Source organism: Crocodylus siamensis, chromosome 4 (genome assembly GCF_052110815.1).
Source record: "Crocodylus siamensis isolate JL-2025a chromosome 4, ASM5211081v1, whole genome shotgun sequence".
Taxonomy (NCBI): Eukaryota; Metazoa; Chordata; order Crocodylia; family Crocodylidae; genus Crocodylus; species Crocodylus siamensis.
In genome coordinates, this window is record NC_143398.1 from 111,305,345 (window position 1) to 111,332,989 (window position 27,645).

The following is a 27,645-nucleotide window of genomic DNA, read 5'->3' on the forward strand; positions in this document are numbered from 1 at the left end:
ATCATTTAAATTGAAATACATAAATGAAACATTCAGTATTAGACTGGAGGAAAAGCTTATGACTATTTCTAGCAGTGTGCAATATGGTGCAAAGTACAGTGTTGCCAACTCATGATTTTTGGCAATGTTCTTAAAGAAGTACGAGGTGCCTACGTGTCACTCTGTACTGCGTGTAGATATTTTAGACATAATTAATAGCTATTTTCAGAAGAAATTAATTTCAACATTGATGAACCAGTTGATGTAACATGGAGCTACTGCTGCTCCTAAGTTGCGCAAACAATGTGACTAAGAGGCAACAAAAAGGTGAGTTTTTAAATGTCTCACTATGATGCACTGGAAAAGTCTTGTGAGCAATATTATTTTTTTAAAACCCCAATGAGAATGCCCTTCCTCCTCCTTGACCTACAGAGTGTCACCCGGACCCTCTGATTAATTCATGAGTTTCTCTCATCAATATGGGGTGCAAGACGAGGGCAGAAACTAGCTTGAAGCTTAAAGGAGAAACCTTGTATGCATTTTATTAAAAAAAAAAAAATAGTAAGTTTGAAAAAAAACTTAGTTGCTCTTGTTCAAAGGCAAAGAATGAGAGAGAAATTTATTGCACAACATTGAAATGGAGTAACAATTTGTTTTGCTGTATAGGAGTCGCATAACGAGCATAAATGAACAGGAAGAAAATGTAAAAAAAAGTCACAAGATGGGGCTGCAGCTAGGTCAAACCTAATCTTCAATTTCTGTTCTGAGACTTGGGTGTAAAAAGAGGGCTTTCTCAAGAGCCCATACACAAATATACACAGTCCATAAAAAAGAAGTGTGAAAAAAACACTTGTTAGCAGGGCTGGATTAACCCTTTAGTGGGCTCTAGGCAAATAAAGTCATGGAGCTGTAATACCATATATTTCTATTACTTTTTTTCACTGAATAATTATAATATATAAAATAAGCACAACTGGCCCTCTTCTTCCTTTAGGGCCCTAGGCATATGTCTCATTTGCCTGTGTGGTAATCCGGCCCTGTCTGTTTGTAAAGTCTGTAGAAATCCATTCATAAAAAAGCTAAGCAACTGGGACCTGGATTGAAAATTCCTGGTCAGAAAGCAGCAGGAGGCAAGCCTTGATGAGCATACAGAGCAGAGCTGCGCTGCCTGGTGTCAAAGTGGGAGCACAGCAGCCTGCAAGCAGTCTCTTAGGCCTTTCTCCCAGCCTCTGTAGCCCCTTCCCTCCCCCCATGTCAATATGCTGCTTCTGTGTCCTGTCACTTGCTTGTGAGGCTGTTGGGTTGCAGAGAAGCAGACAGCAGGCCTTCTGTGGGGGTCTGTGCTGTGATGGTGGGGCAAGGCTGGTGAAGGCAAGGGTTGCAGAGGGTGGTATGGAGTACTGTGTGGGGGACATCAGTGTGCACCGAGTAGCGGATCCTTTGGGTGGGGGCAGTTCTGTTATTGATCTGCATGTTGTACTAACCCCAGTATAGTTACTATGGTTGGGATTAAACCCCTAAATATGACCCTTGCCTGGCAGAAAGATGGCATTTACATGATCTAAACCTTGTTTTGTACCAGGAGCCATTTGTGAACACTGATAGCCAGTCCTGACCCAGCACTCCTCACTCCTGACCTGCTGCCCCCAAACCCCAGCCCCCAGTGTGTAAAGCATTGTGGCAAACAGCCCCTGGCAGGCTGGAACTCTGCCAGGGCTTCCCACTTTTTTTCCTTTAAAGGAGAATCCATTTTTTAAAGTTTCTTGATCTACTTTTAAAGTTTGTTTGCTACCCTTTCATATACAGAACATGCTGCCTCCTCCTCTTTGCAACACTGCATTGCCTGAACTTTGTCATGCCGTTGCACCCTGTAAACAGCTGCTGTAGGTACTGCACAGATACTGGGCAGGATTCAAGGCCTAACCCTGTGGGGGTCTCTGATTTGATTAGGGCAACCTGATGGGCAGCCCAACTTTTTTTGCAGGCCCCCCAGTTCCTTGCTGGGGTCATTCTGACCCCGCACTCTTTCCTGCCCAGAGCAGGGGGGCTGGACCCGGTGATCTCACGAGGTCCCTTCCAGCCCCAAACTTCTGTGAATCCGCGAAAGAGTCAAAGCGTAACTGGCCTGGCCCCGACGCCGGGGAAGGCGGAGCAGTTGTGCCGCGCTCCCGCGCCTTGGGGAACCGGGCACGCCGAGCGCGGGGCGCAGGGGGCACCCGGGTCCCTGCCCACGGAGGCGTCTCACCCGCGCCCTGCGCCCTTAGCCGCGCTGCGCCGAGCCCGCTCCCCCCCCTCGCAGCCACCGCAGCGCCCGGCGGGAGGGGAGGGGAGGGGAGGGGCGTGGTGCGCGACGTCACAACGAGCGGCCCCGCCTCTCCTCCCAGGCTTCCCGCGCGGGCCTTTCTCCCTTAAAAGGACAATGGGGGCCGGATGTAGAGCAGCTCGATTGAGGAGAACCGAGCCGTGGGAACGGCGCACGCGCGCAGCGCCTCGTGGGCGGGGACACATACACGCACTCACGCACTAGCGAGCTAACAACCCAAGTGCTGCGGGCACAGGAGCGGCGGCGCAGCGCGCGCGGGGCGGCGAAGCCAAGTTGCGGGCGGCGGCGAGGTGAGGTGAGCGCTTCGCGGTCCTCGGGCTCTTGTGGTGGTGATGATTATATTTCCCGCGGGCCGCCCCAGCTTCTGCTCGACCCAACTTCTGCCCCGGGGCAGCTGCCCCCGCTTTGTTCGCGAGCGGAGGAGCCCCGGCGGCGCCTGGCCCGGCGCGGCGGGACCCGCTGGTGCTGTCGGCGCGGAGACCCCTCCGCGGGCGGGAGGAGGGCGCGGAGCCCGGGTCGCCTTCCCGCGTGGGGCCGGCCCGCGCCCGCCGCCTGCACCTGTAGCTCGGGCGGGGGCGCCCACAACTTGGCGCGGGGGCGGCTGCCCTGTTGCGGGGGGGGGTCCTTTCACTTGCTGCCCTTGCACACTTCCCCCCCCCCCGCACTCCGGTTCAAGTAGCCCGGAGGGGGGGGCGTGTATGTGTGCAAGGGGGTAGGTGGGTGTGCAAGTGGCCCGGCCTGCTGCCCTGGGGGGGCGCGTGCAAGTGGGGCGCGGGCGCGTGCAAGTGGGGCGCGGGCGCGTGCAAGGGGCCCGGCCGGGCTGTGCGCGCGCGCTCTGACACGACACGTGCTCCCGGCCCGGCCGAGTCTCGTCCCCGCGGCCCCGGGCCGTGATGGCGTCTGGCCACTTCCCGAGCCCCAGCGGGACTTGCCAGCAAACTCCTCTCCGCGTGGTCCCCGCAGCCGCGGAGCGAACCGCCTTCCCCGCTGGCCCCGCACGTAGGCAGGAGCAGGCTGCAGGGAAAACAAAGGGCTGGTCGCGGGCGCCGCGGGCTGTGGGCGACGTGCCTGCCCCCACCCCAGCCGGCCGGGGGGGGCACGGGTTGGGGTGGTGGTGGCACCCTGCTCTGGGGGCCTGCAAACTTCAACTGGTGGCCGGAGGTGGGGGGAGCCGAGCAGCGATGACTCCGCGTCTCCCTCCCCCAGTGGCCACAAGCGCTGCGCTTCCCTGCGACCTCGTGGCAGGGGCTGTGGGAGGGCGGCTGGGGGGAGGGGGGTTGTTTCTGGCTGCACCTTGCCTCAGCGCAGCTGCTTTTGTGCACTGCAGAGAGGCTCGGGGTGCCCAGGGTGGCTGCGGGTGACCTGAGCCTTGTTGTCTACCTGATCATCATGGCCTCTGTGAAAAGTAGGTCGTCCTCGCCGGGGTGGCTGGGGGGTGGGTGGTCTTTGTTCCAGGCTGCACTGCACTCTGGCGGGGGATGCCCTTCTCCAGTACGCTTCCCTCCCACACCCTTGCTCCTACCTGAACTTTTTTTCTTTTTGCCCTAACTTTTTGTTCCTTGGTGTCATGGGCGCAGCTTGAGAAGAGAGCTTGGCCTCTTGGGTGTTCCTTTTTTGTCGCCAGTCCCTGGGCACGCTGCACGCTGGAAATCTGCCCGGGAATCCCAGCCCTGGCTCTGTTGAATTCCCAGGACTTCTCAGGCTTGACTTCAGGGGCTGGGATTTAGGGCCTGACCCACTTGTTGTTGTTTGGAGGGCTTTTGGAGTCTTTTCAGAGGGTTTAAGTCCTTTTTCAGGGGGACATTTAGCAGTATCCGGTAGCTACACAAAGCACCTTAGTAGAAAAATGGCAAAGTATGAGTGGTTCAGGGGCTGCTTCTCTTTACTGTGAGAGATTTAGAGAGCGTGTAGTTTTAGAACTTTTCTCTTTCTTTCCTCTTTTTTGCTACCTCACTTGGCATTATTACACTGTTTCAAATACTTGTCCTTTTGAGCTTTGTTTCAACTGGGAATTGCAAGCTGAAACAGAGCTTAAGAGTTCTTGTTTTTGCCGTAAACTGGTTTGTTATATATAAATTTGAAAAGAGCCAGATTTCGCTTGAAGCAGCTTACCATCCATATGTGGGGGGTGGGGTGGGGTATGTATACATTTGTATTTATTTTAAGAAAGTAACCTTATTTTGAGTAAGGAGAAACACTTCTAGTTACTTAAGTCTCCATTTCATCTGGACTTAATTTCTGTTTCCTTTCCTATGCTCATCTGCAGATATGTTACTAAAGGGCTAATAAGGGGAAGCTACTGTGGGTTGTCTTGTTTACTTGCTTGCTAGGTTGTCTCTATCAGCCCAGACCAGGAAATACCTGGACAAAGCAGTGGCAAGATCCTGTTTTCCTTGTATCAAAAGCTCCCTCTGACTCTGCCAGACCTGTGGGGTGAATATCCTATGGTTGCCCCATAGATATATTCCCCCAACAGCTTTTCCTCTAAGAATTGCCAGCCAGTCCTTTGGGTCAAGATTACTTGATGATAATTGCAAAAAGAATTTCCTAGTTTTGCTTGTTTAACAAAGTTGACTAATTACTTGGCCTCTGACTTGATCTAATTGTTTTTAGCATTTTAAAACTGGCAGAAATCTAAAACACTGGAAGCTTTTGTTATGCACTTACTTGTATTTTTATGAGGGAGGTGTGTGTATTTTAGATAGGCAGTACAAGTGGCATGCTCTGATTGCAGATGTGGCTTATTTCTAATAGCATCTAGGTACATGTATGATAAAGGATGAGGATACTTACTCTTGTGGGACCAAGTTTCCAAGAATGTAGGGCCAGATGTTGTTGAAACAGGTTAGCATTCATATATGGAATAAGTAATGTACTTGAAGCTATTCTGTTTGCTTTGTTTTCTCTTAGTGCTCCTGGCAGGTTGAGGGCTTTTGGAGACCTCTGTTTTTCCATAGACCACACAGCACGAGGGTGGCAACACTTCTGCAAACAGCTCTGATCCTGAGCACTCCCTCCTACAGGTAAGACTATAAATGGCCCATCTACAGAAGTCTACTGTGGCTCTCTGTAAATCAGTACATGGCTAGATCCATTGTGCATGATGGACTTCCAGGTTTTGACAGTCATCCTACCAAATGGATTGAGGTCCAGCATACAGTGGGCACATGCATATAGTTTCTGAGTGATTTGCATTTGGTTGAATCAAACTGTAATATTTCTGCTGACTTGAGTGGGCATTGAGCAGACACTCTTTCCTTATTCCTGGGTTCCAATCTTCCTCTGATTCATAGTGTTAGCCTGAAATCGGGCAGAAGATGGGAAAGGGTGACTGACACCTTTTTAGAGCTGAGTAGCAGTTGGTAAGGTGCCACCCTGCCCTGCCTTCTGTTTGATTTATAGCTCGTAGTAAACTTCTTTTGAAGTCAGTGGTGGAGGTTCAGGTTCACTTATGACAGCTAGTAGAAACTTCAGCACCACCCACAGGTACCAGGTGTCCAATTTCCTTTAGTACTCAAGTCCAATTGCTTTTCAAAGTCCATTAGGTGCTACTGAAAGCCCTACAAAAATTGTTGGTTGATGCCTGACTTGTGTGAGCACCTGGTGCTTGCTAAAAGTAGAGAGATATTTTGTTATTTGGTAGAAAATGTGTAAAAATTGTAGCTAATAGTCATGTAAGCTAGAACAAACAAACAATTTATTAGCCTTAAAACAAGGACAGTTGAGTTCTTCATGCATCTCTCATCCACCTGTTAGCAGGCAGTTAAGGTCATGGTTCCCTGCTTACTTTGTAATCAGTTTTTTGGGGTTTTTTAATCAACTCTTTGACTGACTGACTTCCCTTTAACTAAGATAAAAGGAGTGTGATTGTGCATGTGACAGTTTCTGAAGCAAATGTTAGTGGTTATGCTTGCTCACCACTAGCTAACAGCAGGTATCGGAAAAAGCAGACTGTATGGTTGGAAACATGGCTTTGAAAGGTCTGTGTATAGTCAGAACAGGAGGGTGGAACTCCATTTCGTAACAGTCCTTCTGCATACTGGATTTCCAGGTCATACTTTGGCATATGCCCTGATGGTTTAAAATGCGAATGAAATAATGAATAAGAGTACTCTATTACAATGCAAATGCATCTCTGGATCAAAGGGTTTTACACTTTTACCAAAACAAATATCTTTACTCATTCAGTGCTGCTGTTGAGTTGCAACAGCTTTTGCAGGAGAAACAGATATGAAAGCAAGACTGTGTCTGTAAGGACCATAAGTGCCCATCATGTTGATTTTGATTTATTTTTAACTTGTGTGCAAGCCTGCACCTCAAATTGGATGGCCTTAAAAACCATGTTGCTCTACTGGCTTGCTGCTGATTCGTACAAGTGTTGCCTGTTACCTCATCAGCCCTACTTGTACAACACCTTAGGATTTTCTTATAAGTGTGCAGTTTTGTTGGGACTGAACCCTGGTTGTGGTAGCTAATAAAGCCATAGGTCAGGTGTGAATGGGTGCAGCTGAGTTGTACTTTTTTTACACACATGTATTTTTTTTTTCTTGTCCTAAACATTTGTTGTTTAGAGTTCTCATGCCTAGCTATTCATTTTAGAATACTTTTATAGCTTAACCTTTTTACAAAGGCACCCAAGTGACTTAAGCTCCTAAATTCCCATTAATCCCGTTTTTAAGTGCCCAGGTACTATAAGTATGTGGGCCATAAGCTCCTAAATAATTTAGGTACTTCTGAAAACTTTACCCACAGTAGTTACAGATGCAGTCCAAAATGCTACAGCAACTCAGCCACAGCAAGAGGTGGGGGGGGGAGCAGAAAAATGTTGATTTTTCTCACTAACTGTAGACCAGTGGTTGCTGCTGGTTGTAGCTACTACATTGTAAGTTTTTTCATCAGTGAAGCAGCAGCAGCAAAAGGATTAGCGTATGTGTTCTTGGAGCAGAAAATATTCCTGAGGTTACAGCTGAACTGTCTTATAATTTGTTTTGTCTTGGCATAACATTGCAGACCACAACTTGGAGGTTACCATGCACAGTTAACTTGTATTTAAGCCAATAGTGTGCCCTTATGAAGAAGGCTAACAGCATAATAGCTTTATTGGCAGGAATGTTACCAGCAGATCCTGGGAAGGGGTTTATTCCCCTCTACACCACTAGTGAAGCTGCATGTGGAGTACTGTGTCCAGTTGTGGGTCCCCCACTTCAGAAAGGATGTGGATACATGGGGGAGAGTCCAGCAGAGGGCACCAAAAATGGTTAAGGGGCTCTGGCACACGACCTACAAGGTGATGCTGAGGGAACTGGGTTTACTTAGTCTGGAGGAGAGGAGACTAAGGAGGGATTTAATTTCAGCCTTCAACTACCTGAAGGGTAGTTCCAAAGAGGATGGAGCTAGACTGCTCTCAGTGGTGCCTGATAACAGAAAAAGGAGCAATGGTCTCAAGTTGAAGTGAGGGAAGTTTAGGCTGGATATTAAGAACAACTTTCCCACTAGAAGGATAGTAAAACACTGGAACAGGTAACCCAGAGAGCTTGTGGGATTTCTATCCTTGCCTCCAGGCTTTAAAGAACTGGCTAGACAAAGCCTTGGCTGGGGTGATGTAGTTTAGGCAGGCATTGGAGTAGATGACATCCTGAGGTCCCTTCCAAGTCTCACTTTCTATGTGAGAGATTTAGGATATGGCAGTTAGAAGAATTTACACAGTTCCAAAGTTGTGCTTTTTTTTTTTTTTTATAGGAACCAATCCTTGCTTTTTTTTTGAGTGAAACCTTTTTATACCGTCTCCCTCCTTATGTGAAAATTACATTAGCTTTTCTAGTGGGTGCTACTGTTTTTTGTTCCTTGTACCATTTTGGCTTTGGACAACTCGGCTCAGATCAAGTGCAATTGTGTGGGGTCTAGTTTAATTTTGCACACCATACTGAGGGTTTTGGAGGGAGCGGGGGAGATTACTTGTGAGAGATTTCTTTATCAAAGACTCAAAGGCCAGATCTCTTAGTTGGTATGAGGCTCTGTGTACCTCCACTGAATTCCAGTAGAGCAATGTCAGTTTTCCATGGCTAAGGGACAAGCCCAAGCATTTACTAGGTAGATGGGCAACTCGGCTCCTGGCACGATGGGCTGGTTTGGAAGAAGTTTATTGTTCTAGTGTGCAGGTGTGCATTCCAGAGCTTTGTTTCTTTAGTTCAAGGCCTTCCTATCTAAAGAAGTTCTTTCACTTGGACATAATTTTCATCTTCATCCAAGTGCTGTAGAAATCAACATTTTGGGTTTTCTGCTGACAGACATGGTTTGTATCTGTAGGTGTGGGTCAGATTCTCAGTTTTGAATTGGCTCAACTGCAGAATGTGGAGGTGTCTTGCTAATTTACAGCAGGCAAAAATTGTAGTGGGGGGTGGGGGCATTGTCTTTGTACTGAAAGGAAGAAGTCAAGTTAATAGCAGGGTTTCTTTTTACTCTTTCTCTGCCAACTGTTGGAGAATTTGGGCTGGGCAAAGCCTGAATGAGCCCAGGACTGGAACAGGAAGAGAGCAGGTGTTGAGTGCCTGGAATGCCATCCCTTTGCTTCTCTGATAAGCTGCTTTCTTTGTAAAGTACCCAGGGAATGGCTGTCTCTAGTGTCCACAAACCAGGTGGCGGGGGGGAGTGTGCTTTCTTTTGATTGGTTTACAAAGCTGTATGTGAAATGGGATTGTTTGTCTGTTATCTACAAATTCCTTTCTTTTTGTTACAAAGGTTTCCCTTCAACCTCTGTTGCTGGGATGACTGCAGGAGGAAGCTGGAAAGGAAAATTGCTGACCTTTCCTGTTTTGCTTTTAAAAATCAACCAGCCCTGAAGACTGTTAGCTCCTATGTTTTGTTGTAAAGCCTAAACTTCAAGAATTGGGATCTTTCTGCTAGTTTTATAATGTCACAAACATCTGAAGCCAAGTGTTTTTTTTTGTGCATTAGCAACTAAAGCAGAAGAGCCAGTGTTAGATGGAACTGTTGAATCCCAAATTCTAGTCCTGACAGGTAAACTGAAGGAGAAAATTGCTCTCAAGCAGGGTTGATGCATGCTGTATTGTGCCCAGCCCCTCCCACCCTGCCATTGCTCACTGCCTGACCCCACATCTTCTGAAGAGGCGCTGCTTCCTGCTAGTACTTCAGATGACGCTAACCTTCTGAACAGGCTTTGCTGCCTCTGTCATTTTCCCCTCCACCCTTTCCCAGTCTGACAGATGCAGAGTTTTGGAGTATGTCAGAGTTCTTGCTAAACAAGAATTGGAAGTAGACTTGCATTTGGCCTCAACTGCTGAAAGCTGGCATAGCTCCTTTAACTTCAGGAGTGCTATACCCGTTTTTACCTGCTGTGCATCTGTCCCAATTGATATCTATTTAAATTTATGATTAAGGGTTAACCCTTCTCCAGCCCTGCTGCTACTCTTATTGGCATCTGAAGTTGCAAAACTTTAAACTAGTCCTTTCAAGCATGCTGAACTCTGACTTGATGTCAGCAGTGATTCAAGGACAAGGCACATTAATTATGCTTTTGAACAGACATGCAGACAGAACTGTGTGACAGCAGTATCAGTAAGTGCTCCTAAGCTTAAGTGTGATCTCTTTTGGCTATTAAACTCATCAGCTGACCGTCTGTTTAGTGTATAATGGTCAAATGGCAACTGATTGGGATTAAATGTGTGGCTGTACTGACACCTTCCATTTATAACACTGCTGTTTGACATTTGTCAAAGCGATCTATTTTGCTGGTGTTTTCTCGAGTAATTCTTATCCATTCAGGAATGATGTATGCTGTCACTGACCATTCATCAAATGGGAAACAGATGCTTCTAGTTTTTCCTTCTCTTGGAAGCTTTGTGTTGAAAAGCAGCTCCTGGGAGAATGGGAGCGAGAATCCAGTGCAGAATGCCCAAACATTGTTGAAATGACTGATTTGTGGTGTCCCCCTGTGGCTCCTCTCTTTGAGAACCCAGGTTGGAAACATTCATATGTGAACACCCTTTCCACATCTGTGCACTGGCCTCTTCTATAGAGGTAAAGGCAGGTGTTGTTTCTTTTTGCACCACTGGTGAAGCTGTTAGCAGCAAGTATCATGCTTTCTAAAGTAAAGCACCAAACTGCAGGCTTAATATTGGGTTGCCATAAACAAAATCTAAAAATTGTCAGTTAGTTAAAATCTCCCAAGTGAATGCACTGACAGTCTCAAAAGACTTGTTAAATACAGTACTCTCACAAGTCTTGTTGAAGGGTCATATTGTACACTAATGAATTAAAACAGATATCTTGCATGGCTGCTTATAAACCCTGGCCCCCATCCTGTCCCCAGTGCCAGGAGTCTCTGTATCCTTCCCCACCAGCTTGTACCCTAGGATAAAAGGAGATGTTAACCTGACTTGGCTATATATTGTGTTCACTCTCTCTACCTTGTCATGACAGGGGAAATGGTGGAGAAGAGTTCTTGACACCTTTTGTACCTCTACCCTATCTGGTTTCCCACTCTGATTCAGAATAACCAGAGTTTCCCCTCATGTTTGCCAGAAGTTACCCAGTCTTACTACTAGCTAAGTATTACTGAAAAGTTATTTGTGGAAGAACAGAGAAGCAGTTTTGAGCTACACTTCCCTTAACTGCCTTCTGCACATCCTTTTGCAGAGCACCAGTGTGGTTCATGGGGAAGGGGGTGGAGGTGGAGAGAGATTTGGGTGAGCATCTGCTGGAAAGTGCATCATCTCCTATTGCAAAGTCCAGCACCATGGGAGCTCTGCCATACAAGTACGCTGGGATTTGAGGATGGGTTTGGTGGATCTGCAACTAAAATTCTCCTCCACAGGAAGGGTGCAAGTGCCCCAAAGCCTAGTCCAAGCATGAGGCCAGAATAATAGCCAGACTGTAGCCTGGACTGGGGAGGAAGGGCAGGAGAGAAGTCCAGCATTCAGCCTGGCTGCTTGGGCTTTGAAGAAGAATAGGCTGGCAGTTCCAGGCTGCCTGTCTTGCAGATTCAGGAAGGAAGACGTACAGTCTAAAGCCTATTTGTGCTTCTGTTGGAGGCTGTGGAATGTCTCTAATGGAAAAGAAAGTTTTGATTCCACTGAAAATGATGCTTAGGGGTTTTTCCCCTCCCCTTGAAATTTGTCTGGGAAAATTCATAATTGCAGCTGGTGAAATCGGGGAAGTATTGTTGTTTGTCAGCTCCAGCTCTTTGGAGCATAGAGTGTGTCTTCCTGTCTGTACAGTACCTAGCATAGTGGAGAATTAAGCCTGATTGGGGCCTTTGGGTATTAGTGAAGGTAGTGTGATGATGATAATGATAATAAGCAGTTTATTAAAGTACACCAAAATCATAGGCTTTTGATCTACTATCTGTCTTTCTAGATCAGGGGCTGGCAATATATAGCCTGTGTGCTGCTGAATGTCTCATTGCTGAGGCTTCTGTAGTATTCGGCAGTGGGGGCTCTTGCCAAACCACCGCTGAGTGCTTTTCCATGATGGGGATGAGGCCAAGCAGTGGTCGCTGCGTTGGACCCAAGTTGGGCCATTCCAGTCTGCTGCCACCATGTTGCTGACCGCTAGTCTAGATGGGTTTAGTGTGAAGGTGTTAACATGGATTTTTTTTTTTTGGTGCAAGACTCCCAGATCTTTATTTTCTCCATTGGAGTCTGGGAGCATTGCAGAGCTGCTCAACTTCTGTGCTGTAGTGGTGTTCTTCAGAGCCACTAAAAATACACACAGGAGTTTGTGGTGCTGGAACAGCTTGTGGCATGGTGACCTTCACCTTTTCATGTAGAGGGTTGGCGCTTTGCTGTGAAGGGCCACTCTCTTTCCTGGAAGTGCTTCTGCAATGCTCTGGTTGGTTAGAACCAGCCTTCTGCTCGGGAGCAACTTTCACCCACTGTTTATCACTAAGCCAAGCAGTAAACATTTGTAGAATGGACCCTTAGTTCCTCTTTTGCACTCTTATTTTATTGGACAAACATAAGAGCATGTTTCACTTGCTGACTACTTACTACAGAGTAAGTTCCATCTCTTTATCATCACCATTTTACTTCATAGTCCCCCAAATTCTCTTCTGGTTTTGATGGATTCTCTCATAATGTAATTGCTTGGTCTTATTTCCATCCCTTTACTTCTCACTGCTGCTAGTAGCTGCTGTTTGTTGCAGCAGAGAGCCTGCTTGTATAGAGCTTCTAGCACCAAATTTGGTTTCTCCATTCTCTGTACAATTAATCTGTTCTTGGCACTCATAGCAAATAGAAGCAGCTCTCTTTGTTAGATAGGATTGTACAAGTAAAAGTTGCAACACTTTGTGTTTTTAAAAAAACACTCTTGGAATAGCACCTCAATGTGTTTACTTCATAACTAGCTAATGTGTTTTGCATGGCCTGTAAAAACTTGTTCTTGGTTAAGGCCCTGAGCTGGCTGGTGGTAATACACGTGTGACTGAGGTCTTGAATAGCTGTAATCAAGTGCTTGAAGTTTTAAATGCGTTCTTAAGTATTTTCTAAAATTGGGGGCTAAATGCAGTTCCACAGGTGATTAGAAGTTTTGGAGCTCGTGGAGGGAGGGGAGCTGTGGCATCTTAAGGCCACTCTCTTTATTTGTGGGTTACTGAGTCTAAAATTTAGCTTAATTGGTTTGTGTTTTTGTTTTGTTTTTTCCTAACTGGAAGCCAACAGACACTTCCACTGCACATTGCTTGTACTCATATGATACACCTTGGTTGGATCAGGATTGCTAGTAACAATACAGAAGCTGCAAGGAATACTGCTTGACCTTCAGAGTCTAGATAGAGCTTGTGGAGCTGGCAGCTAGAATGAACCTTTCTACCTGGAAAATGAATCCACTTGACATGGAGTCCCTAAGCGTCTAGTAAAGAACTCTAGCAGGCCACTTGCAGTGCAGTTGTTTTTTGTTTTTTTTGTTTTGTTTGTTCGTTGTTTTTTTTTAGGCTAGGTCTCTACTGCAGTCTGGTGCTGTGACTGTAGTTCATGTAAACATATATCTGTGCTAGTATTTATCTAGCCAGTTTGGGGACAAGTGGCAGAATAACCACTGTGGCACATGCTTCAGCACTCCATAGTTACCGAGAGCCCTAGATAGGGTCGTATACTCTGCACTGAAATTCTGGGGTGCCCCCCCTAGCATGTTGCTGCCATCAGCTGGGTTGAACTAGTTAAAGCTAGCTCAAGGGTGTCTGTGCAAGCTGCATTTGGACCCATAGACTACAGTGTAAGCATACCTTCCATGTGGACCTATATTCTGGGAGACCTAGTCATATGTCCAGTTAGATTGGCTTGGGGCACTCAGATTTGGGACGCAGCAGACATCAGCTATTTTGTGCTGAATTTAAAATAAGCATGCTTTAAGTACCTGTCCTTTTAAATTACTGTTAGTGCTGTTAGGTGTGCAGTCATGATTGACAAGATAAACACAGCTTTTATGTAGGAATGTAGTGTTAAAAGCATTCTGATCTGCGGTGGTCTTGCGGAGTTCTTTGTTTTAGTATTTTCCTGTAGTCGGAAAATGAAAACTAAGAGCAGGCATTTTCCAAGGGATGCCTTGAGTCTAAGAAGATTGAGAGCTACTGTTTTAAAGATCATGTGGGATAGCAAGAGTGTCTTAAATGAGAAGTTTTTCATAAAGGTGTTCCCCCTCCTGAAGTATAACCTATATATAACTTTTACCCAGTTACCCATGAGGCTGTTTCTTCTGGGTTTTTTTGTTTGTTTGTTTGTTTGTTTGTTTTTTAAATCCCCAAGCTATGACTTGAAGAGATTAAGTGATGGTAGTTCTTTGTTCCACAGACAACAGCAAAGAAAGAAAGAAAGATGTTTGGTTTTCACAAACCGAAGATGTACCGAAGTATAGAGGGCTGCTGTATTTGCAGGGCTAAGTCTTCCAGTTCTCGTTTCACTGACAGTAAACGTTATGAAAAGGATTTCCAGAACTGCTTTGGGTAAGATCCTTTGCCAGGCAAATGTGTATTGTCATTTCTATTGGTTCTTGCTTCTGTCTTTAAGCAGCAAACTTGAAAAATTAAGTTTCTCTCAAAGTGCAGTACTAAAGGCACTGATTAGAGTTTGGTATAGAGCTGGCTTTGGCCTCCACAGCTTACACAAACGGCGTGGGGCCATAGCGCAGCTCCAGTGACTTCAGGAGAGTACTGCTGACTCATACTGGTGAAAGACCTGGCCTGCATTGTTCCAACGGCTTGGACATTGGGTGTGCCTATGGGTGCACGTGTAGTTTGTGGAACCACAAAGCAGTCTACGGCACTGCAAAGCACACCTGCACCCATTCGCCATACTGTGAACTTGCAGCGCAGCAGTTTGTTGTTTTTTTTTTTGACGCTGGGAGATCCTGGTGTCAACAAACAAACAAAAAAAAGCCACCAGTGAAAAAAGCAGCCTGGTGCATGTGGCAGCAGCATAAAACACCAGAGAGGCATCCTGCTCTGGCTGCTGGCCAAGCTCCAAGCAACTGGCTTGGCACCACTGCTGCCTCAGGAGGCCCCCAGCACCCCGGGGAAGGCCCTGGGGCCAGCGCAGGTGTAGACCCCAGCCTCCCCTACCCAACTGGGGTCACCTTGCTGTTCACCAGAGTGTACTTGCCAGGTGCATGCCCAGAGACTAATAGCAGTGGCACAGATGTGTCGCTATTTGTCCCATAGGAAATGCATACCCCTGGAGTTGCACGCTTGTGGGGATGCATCCTTTGTGTTAATTTAAATCTGTACAAAGAGCCAACACATCAGAAGGTGCATGTGTAGTGCAGCAGAGCACAATAGAGCTGTGGAGGCTCTTGTGACTTTGATTAAATAAAATCTTCTGGGGTTTCATTTTAAAACTCGAAAATTTTGTAAGTCATTTTTCTTCGCTCAAAAGAGTGATGCCTCTCAGTTTAGAATAGGGGCTCCCATTGTAAAGGTAAACTTTCACAGCAGAAGTGTGATGTGAAAAGAGCCTGGAAAAAAGTTTTGTTTCTTTTTTCGCATTAGAAGGCATTGGACACATGGACACTTCAAAGCCCTAATAAATTAAGTTGCACAACTTAAAAATGCTCATTTTAAAGCTGGTTTGACCACGTAGAATTTTTCTATCTTTTATCAAGTTGTCAAGGCATCCAGTTGCTGCTTGACAGCTTGTAATTATTTCTTTTAATGCACATAGTTTGTAATTAGCCATAGCACTAGGACTCTCATAGCTGTAGAAGTTTATCCACTGCAGCATTTTACTGTGCAAAAATGTCTGTCGTCATTGTCTCTGCATATATTTTTTTCCTTGTGTTCCCACCAGTTTGTTCAATTATTGTGAGCATTTATACCCTTTAAACATGCTTCTGCCTGTGGTTTTATGACATGTGAGCAGTATCACTTGCTACATGGGTGCCACCCATAGCGGGAAGGTTTTGAGAGCATTAGCAGGGTTAGGCCCTTAGTTTGCCTTGTTCCTCTTTTCCTGTGGTGTGTGTGTGTTTTTTACAGTTATTTCTCTTGCTCATGACCTGTGTGTGTGAATCTGGCACTGGACGTCTGGCCTCAGCTAAATGTATGGTGACCTGCTAAAGTGTCAAAACAGTACATCTATGCTTTTTGTTTTGGGGCTGTCTGAAGCAACACAGGGCCTGTAATTGAACAATGAACAAAAACTGGCTTGTCCTATCCAGGCATGTCAGTCAAATTTACAGTGTTTCAGGGTTCTTTTCAGAATTGATAGAATTTTAATGAAAACTTTATAGCTCTATCTCCATATAAATTTTTGGTATTAACAAGCATCTCAAAAGCAAAGAATTCCCACACCTCCCCATGCCTTTGAGTGGATTTCTGCTGCCTCTTCTGACTGCTTTTTCACTAAATACTTGATTCTGAGATGAGGCTTCCTGGGGTGTCTTTTTTGTTTTGGGTTTTTTTTTTTTCCTCCCACCGTGTTGAAAGGGAGGGAGGAAAAATATCAGCATCTTGGAATTTGAATAAAAATTGATCCTACAGAGGGTTATGATTCGTCTTTAATATGTTGGGGCCAAAGTTGCTTGAAAGAGGCAAATGGTTTATTTATATATTGGCTCCCAGCCTGAGGCACCTTTTTTAAAAAAAAAAAAAAAAAAAGGCCCTATTCCAATTGAATACATGGATATTGGATCCCTTTTTAGGGTGCATCAAGTTGAGCATGCTCAATTGCTAATCACTTCTGAAAGTCTTAGTTTGAGAATCTCCCACCCCACACTCCCTGCTTTTATGCCAACTGTTTTGACTTTAAGAGGCTAACCAGTAAGCAAGGGTTTTGTTCTGTTTTGTTTTTCCTGATAGGCTCCATGAGGCCCGGTCAGGAGACATCTGCAATGCATGTGTTCTTTTGGTGAAAAGATGGAAAAAACTGCCAGCAGGATCCAAAAAAAACTGGAATCATGTTAGTCAGCTCTTTTTTTTTTAATATTTACCTCCTTCAGTCCCTATTCATCTAGTAATGGCAGTGTTAAGTGACTTTCTTCCACGTTCTGCATCTGTAAAAGCTACTTAAAACTGACTATTATATGGCTATTCCCTGCCTTCACCTGGTTCATACACAGCCTTTCGTTGCTGAAACCACTCGAATTTTCACAAGCTGTTTCTCCAAAAGTCTTCCTTTTGACATTAAAATGTTCCAGATGTGGCCTAAGTCCAAAGATGGTAATTTGGCTGTGAAGGTTCGTTTTGTTTTTGTCTTTTTGCCTGAACAAGCCAGGTGACTTGCTTAAGCAACATTATAAATCAACTTGGCTTGGTCAGATAATTAAAATGACTAATCTCTCACCATCACACCCTCTTGCACATTCTGACTGGATATAGCCGTCTGTTTTGGGTCTATAGCTGGGGGGAGAGAGCTTCCTCCTGCTGTCCCTCTTTACATGAGGACTTTGACAGTATCATGGGAGCTAAGCGTGCTGCCACTATTTGGGGCTTACCCATCCAACAGTTAGCTCAAACCAGTTTTAAAACAAACAAGGCAGAAACTGTGTGAACACGCCTTACTTTGATTTGTGTTGACTTTAATTACAGCTGCAAACCAAGCTGAATATTTGTCAACACAAAGTTGCACTAGTTCACCTGAAGGTGTTTTAAGCCCACTTTACTTTCTTTTATAGAATAGTCTAGTTCCAAGCTAAGTTTAAATGACTAGAAAAGTGTCAATACACAGTTGTGTTACTTTAAACCCATTTAAACACCTGTTGCTAAACTAGTGCAACTTCTCTTGCATAAACCATGCTTGAGCTCTGATAAGGAACTAAGAGTAGAAGTAACTGAACACTTTTCAATTACTATGTTGCCTTTCAGGTGGTGGATGCAAGGGCTGGACCCAGTCTTAAAACAACACTGAAACCAAAGAAAATGAAAACTCTTTCTGGAAGCAGAATGAAGAGCAATCAAATCAGCAAACTGCAAAAGGAATTCAAACGGCACAGTAAGTTGAGAAATACTAGGAATGCAAGTTCATTGCCAAAGCAGCTTACAGTTAATTGGCCTAATCTAGATAATGCCCAGTGCAATCAATTGGGTGTTATTTTAAAATCAGTTTAGCTCTTTCCTTAGTGGTAGAATACTCCAGCCATGTAACTACTGTCGTCTTATTCCCTTATCTGTTTTTTGTTATTACCTGACTTGAAGGGGACACACGCAGAACAATTTCCAAAGATCTCTGGGTTTTACTGTTGTTCATATTGTGCCCTTGGAACAGACAGTAGTGTATGCAAGTATAAATTAGCATGAACAAAATAGCGAAGTCTAGATGCTGGCCATGCACATAGTGAAGGGGGGAGAGACTGGCTTTGTCTCAAGGAGTCCAGGGCCTTGACTGACATGGGCTTCCATACATGCCTAACGTCATGTGCTGTAAGTAGTCCCAAGGATGAGGGGCTTCATGGACTTGGACTCCAAACTGATATGGTAAAGGGAGTGGGGAGAGGCTGTTTATACCCTGACTTTCAGAGCTAAGGATGCAAGCCATTGGGAGTTTTGTCATGGATGTCAGTGGGACCAGATCCTCAAGTCTGTGGTTGTGGGGGAAGCCTGTGACAGACAGGAATAGGTCCCAGAAGTGCCAGTGCAATGCTTTGCCTATAAGACCATCCTTGTCCATGGGATCTTTCCGAATTGCTGGCATGACCTTCCAGGATTTTACTGAAAATGCCAGAAGTCAATGGAAATGATCAGTTTATGTTCTTCCTAGCTAGTTGACAGTAGCATTACTTGTACTGGAAAAGTGTCTTCAGTTCTGTTTCTTACGTTGTCTCTGACCTATTGGTGGTAGATGACTAACTAGTAAATTGCACACAATTCTCCCCCCGCCCCCTTGTTCTCCCATCTCCTGTAGATTCTGATGCCCACAGCACCACTTCAAGTGCCTCTCCAGCTCAGTCTCCCTGTTACAGTAACCAGTCTGATGATGGCTCTGACACAGAGATGAGCCCAGGGTCCAGCAGAACACCAGTCTTCTCCTTTTTAGATCTCACCTACTGGAAAAGGTAAAAGGCAACAAAAACATTTAGTGCACCCAGCAATTCAGCTTAATTACAAGGCACACTATGCTTCTTCCTTAGCAACTTCCATAGCATTCATAGACAGCTGTTGAAGAACACAACGTTTAAGGTTGTGGCTTAAGTTTATTCAGTAGTACAGAAAGTGTGGATTTGGACCTGTGGAAGAAAATCCTCTTGAAAGAAATGCTGTGTTCTTAAGACTTGTTGGTTTGGTTTTTGTTTTGTTTTCCCCTCAAAGTATTAAAGATATTTAGTCTGAAATAACTGACATTTTGACAGTAGGAAACAACATCAATCTAGCTGTTCCTTGGAGGGTTTGTAATTATTTTATTTTAAGATTGGCTTCTGCATACTAAATATCAGATGAACTGTCTAGATTGGGGTTGTCAACCAGGGGTATGCATACATATGGGAGTACTTTGAAAGGTCCAGGGGGGATAGCTAACTATGAGCAGCACCCACACAAATCAGTTGCATAACTGATCCATGATCATGGTCATAAAATATTTGAAATAGGGGAGTGGTGGGTTTTCCTAGAGGCTTAGGATCCTTTTTTTTTTTTCCTCATGCTTTTGCTACATGGCGAATGTACTGACCTCTTGTTCAGTATGTTTTGTCAAATACATGCGACTTACTGCCTTTTAAAATGGCCTTCACAAGTACAATGTGTTTTAAAATAGCTTGGTAAAAAAGCACGTGTCTATGTTCATGCAACTTTAAGGACCAAAGTAGGAAATGTAAATTCAGACTTAACTTTTTTTTTTTTTCTCAAAGCAGTTCAGGGGATTTAGAGACCAGACGTGTTTTGGGTTCTGTGGGACCTGTCTGCTTATTTTGGTCTTTTTTTCTGGGTGGGTGTGTGTTTTCCGTGTGGTCCCACCCCCCACCCCCGGTCTTTTTTTTTTTTTTTTTTTTTTTTTTTTTTTTTTTTTTATGACCAAAAATTTCCATCTATCCTAAGGAAAAGTCAGCAGAGATGGAAAATAGGCACAAGTGTCAAGTATGTGTATGGTGCCTAAGATCTAAACTGAGATCTGGGTGCATCTACACATGCCAATTTTGAGGTGCATTGGCCATTTTTAAGGCACATTAAGGGTGTGGGTTTATATGTGCATACTCATAATCTGCCTTAATAGTGGTTTTTTTTTGTTTTATGGCCTTTTGCACTTAAATTGATACCTGCAAAAGCAGGTATCAGATTTTAGAGTGAATAGCTAGAGTGCCTGCTGCATATGTAGACTGACTTGGCACTAACTTTAGTGCCAAGTTGGTCCATCCACCATGTTAATACACCTTAGTGCATACATGTGTAGACATGCACCTAAATTGCCTTAATGCACATTAAATGTAGGCCTGCATAAAAGCATATGTAGACATGCCCCCTAGATTGTAAACTGTGGCATCCTGGTTACATTCTTTTTTTTGTATATCTGTACCTGTTTCTGCATGCATGTGTGTACCTTGATGGATATAAACAAACTTTTTCCACCCTCTGCCTCCTCCAGGCAAAAAGTCTGCTGTGGAATTATTTACAAAGGACGTTTTGGAGAAGTCCTTATAGACACTCATCTCTTCAAACCATGCTGTAGCAATAAGAAGTCAGACACTGAGAAGCCAGAACCACAGGGACCCCAATCTCCAGCCGTCTCTAATCAGGAGGAATGGTGACTTCCTTAGCAAATAGCAAAAAAATGTATATGGAACCTTTTTTTTTATTCTCTGGAAGATGCTAGAAAATGACCCTCTCTTCACTTTGGACACCTGCTATGCTGCCAAAAAGACCATTCCTTAGAACTGTTTTCGGTTTTACTGCCACAGTTCCACAAACTCTGAAACCAGTTTGCATCTTTTTCTTCCTGGGGAAAAAAAAAAAATGTACATAATATTTAAGATGCTATGGAACACTTAGCAAAGCTGAATGCTGCTGCAAGGTCGTCCCCCAAGTCATTCTTCCCACAACACGGCCCTCTACATGACTGAACTTGGAGATGGGTTTTGCTGTATAATAAAATGTATGTAGTTTAATATTTCTATACTGAGAGAAGCATTGGTGGTGTCATGCATTTTAAGTTGGTTGAGCAGTCTTATTTTTCTCCCCAATTTTAAGGTATTTCTTTTTTGAGACACGATTTGGTAGCATGAATCTATGCATAGAAGCGTTTAAGTCTATTCTTTACCAGACTTCTATTTATATATATATATCTATATATTTTTTTTGTTTGTTTGTTGTTTTTTTTAAATATATGGTGATCTAAACCTGTACTACTGATCTTTAAACAAAGACGGACTTTAATTTCATCCTTCGTTTAGGGCAAGGACAGGTAACTGCAGACACCCCTTATGCAAGTAGCGCTAATGTAAGAGATGGGTCAAAATATTAAGTATTCAGGAAAGCTGAAGAGAGATGGTGAACTCTTTGGCCATCTTGTCAGTCCCTCCTTAACTAAGAGTCGAATAAAAGTAAAGTGTAAAACCACTGAATTACAACTGAGATGCAGACAGGCGAGGCCTTGTGCGATTGCCCCCAGAGAGAAGTCAGAGAGGCAACCTGTGGCCCACATCAGATGTAGATGAGGAATTGGGTTTAGAATTTGCCATCTTGAATTGTTGGACTCTATGAAAGAACAAACAGCTGATGGAGTATAACCAGAGAAGAGGCCAGGTCCTGGATTTGGACCCGTCACAACCAAAACCACGTGGATAAGGAGTCGAGCACCATTCCAGATGTAACTTGGCACCTCAGTGTTTTGTCTGCGTGTTTGTTTTTGTTTTTTTCTGGGGGTCTGATCCAAGATTCCTGTTCTGGAACATATTCCTTTCTTTTGCAACCAATGAAGTAACACTTCTGTAAATGCTGGATCTATTGCAAATTCTGTACATGCTGTTTAAAAACTCAAGACAGCTCTATGCATGCTGCATGTTGTGGCAAAACAGTGGGTTAATATTTCCTATGCACATTCCTGATTTAAAACTTGTGTGCAAATGGTTGTGGCATTCCTGTGTGCTACAGCTTTTGCTTTTAGAGTGCAAACAGCTTCTTCAGAGTCTGCTATAGTTTTAAGCTTCTGACTTGCTTTATTTCTTTTATGAAGGTTTAACTTGCATAATGTTGAAATTAGACTTTTTTTGGATCCTTGTGTGAAACTGCAGTGGACTGCTAGAAACTTTTTATTTTTTCCTATGGGTCTTCAGCATGAAATTTGGATAGGCAGGGCTTTGCTGGTTGGTGAGCATATAGAAGATAAAATGATAGCGGGGGAAAAGAGATTTTCAGGTTTTAAATATAAACCTTCCTTCAACTTCAAAGCAGAAACCAAGCTTTTTTTTCCCCCTTCTGTTAAGATGTCTCAAGTTGTTGGCAGGATGTCACGAAAAATGGAGCTTGGTATTTTCACGGCCTTACAGTGCCCTTTCACCTGTAGTTTTTGCTTTGTTTTAAACATGTTAACTTGCATTCTAAAGGGAGGGCAAAATTTACATAGTACCATTTTACATTTGAGTTTGTGTTTTAAGTGTCAGTGATTCCTTTTGCTCATGGCTGCAGTACTGGTGGTAGGATGTGCTCTAATATCAATCATCTCTGTCTTCTGTATTTATTTATTTATTGCTAGATTTCAGCCACCAACTGCTTCCCCTTGCTCCTTTCCACTTCCTTTCTCTGTAGTAATGCAAGATGAACTGTATGTAGTCCATGCACTTTGTATTAATGTATTAGAAATGTATGGAAACTGTTTTGTACTTTTTCTATACTGTTCATACACTTGTAATCCAAACTTTTTGTGTTTTTTGGGTTTTTTTACTAGGGTAACAAATAAAAATTCAGACTTATTTAGAAAAATAAACCTGTTTTTTATCTCTCTCTCTTTTTCTTTCCAGGATTACTTGAGTTCTGTCTAGAAATGAGGCTTGCAGACACAGTGGTTAAACCAGATCAGGCAATGCAAGGTTCATTGTAAGCAATTTTGTGCAAGAAAAGACTGAAAGATAACTCTTTCCTGAAATTTAGAGAAACTGAAACTTTGGAAGAGGAGTTGAAGTATAGTGGAGGAGTACTGTATACTTCCTTGTTTTTACCTGCTCAGGAATTACCAGTAAATGTGAACTGCTTTCATCTCTAATCCTTGAAGATGATGCTGTTTGGGTGACCTTCAGTAAATTCGTTGTAGTCTCAAGGCACCAGGAACATTGCTCTTGGGAACAAAACCATTTTATTGTGTAGTATTGAGAAGCAGGTCACCTAGTGGAGTTGTCTGGACACAGAAAGAGGCCACTTCAGTGATTTATAAAATCAGGGAGATATGTTCAGCAGCTTTACTGCAATCTTGTTTTTTCGAATGAAGGGAGTGAGACTTCATGCCAGACTACTATTCTTACTCAATGTTTTGGGCCATCACAGTGATTTTAAGGAAAACCCCAATACAACATCATCAAGTACAAGAGGTAAATAAAAACCACTCTCTGAAAAAAGCTTGCTTAAGTTGTTTGTTTGTTTTTTTTCCTGAGTTGTTAGTGATTTGACTGTTTCAAGGCATCTGAGGGTAGTGAAGAATCAAAACTTAAGGGTCCCTAATACCTATACAATAAGTCCCAAACCCCTGCAAGAGGTTTGTGTATCGGGTTATTGTAAAGAGAGATGCAAAGCCCTAGTACTTGGTTCATACCACACTGCTCATCAGTGCATCTCGAGGACCTTCGTGGAAGAGGTCTGTGCACCTAGTTTATAGATGGAGAAGTGGATGGCCAGAAAAGCAATGTGAGTTGCCTAAGGTCAGCCCAGAATTTAGTGGCAGAACTAGAAATAGTATCTGGCAGTGTGACTACCAGGTTTCTACAAAAAGAAAGGTGTGCTTCTGTGCCAAAGTGTTCACAGGGTTAGGCACACTGTACTTCTGTATGCTATAAAGGAATTTTCTTTTCTGGTACTAATGGCACTAACCCTGAATGTACATTCACTTTAGAATAGTTTAGTTTCATTGACATTAATTTTAGATGAATTAAGTTAGAACCATTCTGTCTTGATTTAAAATGCAGTTTTGGTTAGATTTAAGTAATGGATTGAGACTTGGTGTAATTAGGCCTAAAAATGAATTGATGGTTTGTTGTCCTAAATTAACATAATGTATGCACAACTACTTGGGTCCAGATATTTAGGTGCCTGTCTCCTACTGATCTTGGTGGAAGGTAAGTACCTAAATCCCTTGGAAAAATTGGGCCTTTAACCCAGTAACTCATTAAAAATAGATTGTAATTTGTAATGAGTTCAAATACATGCATGAACTCAGGGCAACTTTTCATTGTGCTGCTACTACAAAAAAAGAATAGTGGGTAAGTATACTATTATCTGGCATATAAAAAAGAGAAACAAACTGGTATGCAAAGGGTTTGTGGTTCTATAAATGTTAAATGGATGTACACAGACTAGGATAGTAAAATTACATGCAGTTTGTATTGAAGATTTTTTTCCAAACATCATTGGATATTTTAGATGCATCTTCTAAGAGATGTTTTTAATGTTGTACCATTTATTATGAAAGTTAGTTACTAAAGACCTGCTTTCTCCTGTTCTGCCTAATATCACCTTGGTTAGGATGCAGCAGAGAGCTCTAGATATTTGGCCTTGAGTTCTAAAAATAAAAGACCCTCAGTTTAATACCCTGCTAATTTCTTAGAGCAATGAAAAGGAGTCTCTGTGTAAATAAGAATCTGGGAAAAATGTTACAGCCTATTGCTGAAAACAGATCTGTAGTTCTGGGAAATAATTTGCCATAAGAAAAGTTGACCCTTTATATAGGCTTTTTTGTTGGGAATCAAGTCTGTGAAGTAGCATTATAAAAATTAATGTTATTACGAAATTGGACAGAGATCAAAACACTCTGCTATAGCAAAAATAGCAACACTTATGACAAGAATGGAGAGGATTCAATGTCTGTACCAAAGGGTATCCTGGAATGTACCTATGCAAATTCAGATTGCCAGGTAACTGATGCACAAAATACGTTTAACTAATAACCACGATGATTGGGTGCTATTCATTTTTTCTCTACGAAAAGTCACAAGCCCCTGTGCTTTGCCATTGTTACTTTAACATCTATGAATCCATGGAATTAAAGTCAAAGGCACCATTGCAATCATTCAATCTAGTCTCCTGCCTAACAAACCACAGAACTTCACTGAGTAATTTATACTTTAAGCCCATAACTTCTAAGAACTTTTATTGGAATGAATAAATCAGGTTGGCCTCTCTGGTGCTAAGGGATAGATGTTCCCTGTAGTTGTGAGAACTAATCGGGTTCATAAGGCTGCTCGCCTGCTTGGAAGTAAATTGATAACGTACTGGTGGAACAGAAAATTAGGCTGAGAAACTATAGATGGGGGGGGGGCAGAGCTTGAATAACTACTGCATATTTCTATTGCTTGTTATTCCCAGTAGCCCTGAAGAGCCAATGCAACTGATGATGGAGTGGCCTGTGGATTTTGTCTTGTGCTTCAACCATAAGGCTATCCGAGTTCCAATCCATCACAACTGTGCAAACCTACTAAAACAATGGGGTTCCATAGGAAAGCGTAACTTTTAGACAACACAGTTGCAAAGTTGTCACTTGGATGCAGAGCCTTTGTTAGGAGACGGAGAGAATCCATCTTCTTTCAGAGCTCAGGGTACATTTGCTGTGCTTGTAGCTAGTAATCTATTTTAACTGCTGGTTGAAGATTTTAAGCATGCCATTATGGGACACTGACAACAAACCCACAATGCTATGCTGCAACAACCTCTTTCAGAGCTGGACTGCGCTATAATGGTATTGTGATGATCTATAGGTACAGCTTGAAAGCTTATTACTCCCTCTGTCCTTTAATATGGTTCTGTTGGTCTTTTATGTTTGAGTTCTGGTAATGGCCATGAGGTGGTGCTGTTTTCACAGGATAGCCAAAATTCTTCACTTCCACCCAATTTCTGCAAGCTGTTTGAAATGTTGTTGGGCCTTTCTCAAGTGATGCACAGAAAAGAGCCAAGTTGTTCTTTCCCCTAAAAGTGTGTGACAAACAGTTGATATCATCAGGGTTTCTTGAACAAATTGCTTCTACATGCAGCACAGAAAAACACATTGGGCAGTCTCAGGTAGAAATAGGGAAGTAAAGTGTGTTGTGTTGTTTGTGTCTTTATGTGCACACAAATGCATATATGCGTGCTCCCAAACATCCTGCCTTCCCAAAAGACACACATTGTATATTTTGGAAATACATTTTAGAGAGAAGCAACCTTGAAAATGTTCTTTCTGGGTCATGAGTCATTTACACTTAGGACTTTGGCAAAAGCTGAATCATCTATTGAATATTGAGTAATGTGTTTTACTTTGAGCCAGCAAGAAATAAAACATTCTTTTTTATCTCTCTGTCTTTTCCCTGGACTCAGTGCCTCCCAAGGAAGCAAATGGACTAGAGCAAGAACGGTAAGTGACCCACATTTTAAAGTCAGAACTTGCTAATCTTGGAAGATGCTCCAGTGAATGAAAATCAGGTGAGCAGGTTCCAGCCAAGGACTGGGCATGTGAAAAGATGGCTGTTCACTAATGTATGTGATCTTTAGTTAGTATTCTCAACCTATTTCCTAGTGAACATATATAATATGCACCCAGTGACTGAGACCAGTTTGCAGTTATAGGAGAAGAATGATGGTTGAAAGGAGGAAGGAGCTTTAAGTCATAGAATCATAGAAAATGAGGGTTGGAAGGGATCTCAGGAGGTCATCTAGTCCAACCCCTGCTCAAAGCAGAACCATCCCTATGTCATCCCAACTTATCAGAGCTAGAAATCTAGGACACAGTAGAAAACCCTATGCTACTTCCATGTGTTGGGGAAGAGGGTGATGTGTTCTACAGGAGTGGTACCTGTTGGGTCTGGCTCAGTTTCCCCTTTGTATAAGAATAATAAGTTCACTGAAGTCACTAGACTAGAAAGTGATGGAAGTGATTAGATAATCAGGTCCATTTTATTTGTTCTGTGGGCAAAAAGGACTCCAGATCTCCATATCAGTCTGGTACACATTACATTAGCAATTAACATTGGGAATATACTCAGATGACCTCCCATACGATCTTTATTTTTCTTTTCCACAAGAAATCTCTCTAACTTCTAGGATTAGATATTTCTTCCATGGTTTCTTTTCAACAGCATTGAACTTATTGAGAGCTCCATACATGGGCACCAAATTTTATTTTTGCCTGGGGGTGGGGGGAGCCTAAGATGATGGACATCCAGCCCTCCAGTGTGTGGGGAACAGGATGGGTGCATGGGGAAGAGGGGGTATGGGCACAGGTGACACATGGCAGAGGGCAGGAGGTAGCACAAGTGACATGGCAGGGAAGTGGGGGGCACATGTGCCCTGAGATTGCTGCACCCACAGTAGGGTACAGGGCTGCAGCTGGGCCAGACCAGTTTTGGGTAGGAGCCACCTCTGCAGCCCAGTGGGCAGGACCTGGCACAGGAAGGGGTGCTGCACCACCAACATGAGGCATGCCCTGCCTGCCCTGCAGCATTGGGGGTATAGCTCCACACTGCTGCACCTCATCTTGTTGGCCGTGGCAGGGCAGTGCTCCCTCTTGCACCAGGTCTTGCCCAGAGCTGGTCCAGCCCAGCTGCAGCCCCGTGCCCTGCTGTGGACACATGTCCCCCCACACACACCCCTCTCCACTGTGTTGCCTTTGCCTTGTCCCCTGGAGTGCTCTTGCACAGTGTGTGCTTGTTGTTCAAAGCTAACAGCACAGTGGGTTGCATTAACAACTATCACCTACAAGTCAAAGGAAGTGATTCTTCTACACCATCCACCATTGGTA

The 27,645-nt window shown here is 43.7% G+C and overlaps 1 protein-coding gene across 5 annotated transcripts; it reads left to right on the plus strand.

Moving 5' to 3' along the window:
• The first annotated feature begins 2,415 nt into the window (after positions 1-2,415).
• On the plus strand, positions 2,416-22,675 carry SINHCAF (SIN3-HDAC complex associated factor). 5 transcript variants are annotated; one of them, XM_090043355.1, is made up of 8 exons: positions 2,416-2,597; positions 5,213-5,325; positions 9,041-9,319; positions 14,107-14,258; positions 16,608-16,707; positions 17,613-17,739; positions 18,649-18,799; positions 20,320-22,675. In XM_090043355.1, the coding sequence occupies exons 4-8, from the start codon at positions 14,131-14,133 to the stop codon at positions 20,480-20,482; spliced, it is 669 nt and encodes a 222-aa protein (XP_089899481.1). In that variant the 5' UTR covers positions 2,416-2,597; positions 5,213-5,325; positions 9,041-9,319; positions 14,107-14,130; the 3' UTR covers positions 20,483-22,675. The 5 variants fall into 5 exon arrangements, with proteins under 5 accessions (XP_089899481.1, XP_089899477.1, XP_089899478.1 ...); XM_090043351.1 differs by lacking the exon at positions 9,041-9,319 and having other exon boundaries at positions 2,418-2,597; positions 20,320-22,674; XM_090043352.1 differs by lacking the exon at positions 9,041-9,319 and having other exon boundaries at positions 2,418-2,592; positions 20,320-22,674.
• Positions 22,676-27,645: the final 4,970 nt, after the last annotated feature.

Excerpts from the sequence above, each read along its gene's own strand:
- SINHCAF (XM_090043355.1), top strand. The coding sequence starts at position 14,131 with ATGTTTGGTTTTCACAAACCGAAGATGTACCGAAGTATAGAGGGCTGC. Across the intron at positions 16,708-17,612 it reads CCAAAAAAAACTGGAATCAT|GTGGTGGATGCAAGGGCTGG; the intron begins GTTAGTCAGCTC and ends GTTGCCTTTCAG. Across the intron at positions 18,800-20,319 it reads GATCTCACCTACTGGAAAAG|GCAAAAAGTCTGCTGTGGAA; the intron begins GTAAAAGGCAAC and ends TGCCTCCTCCAG.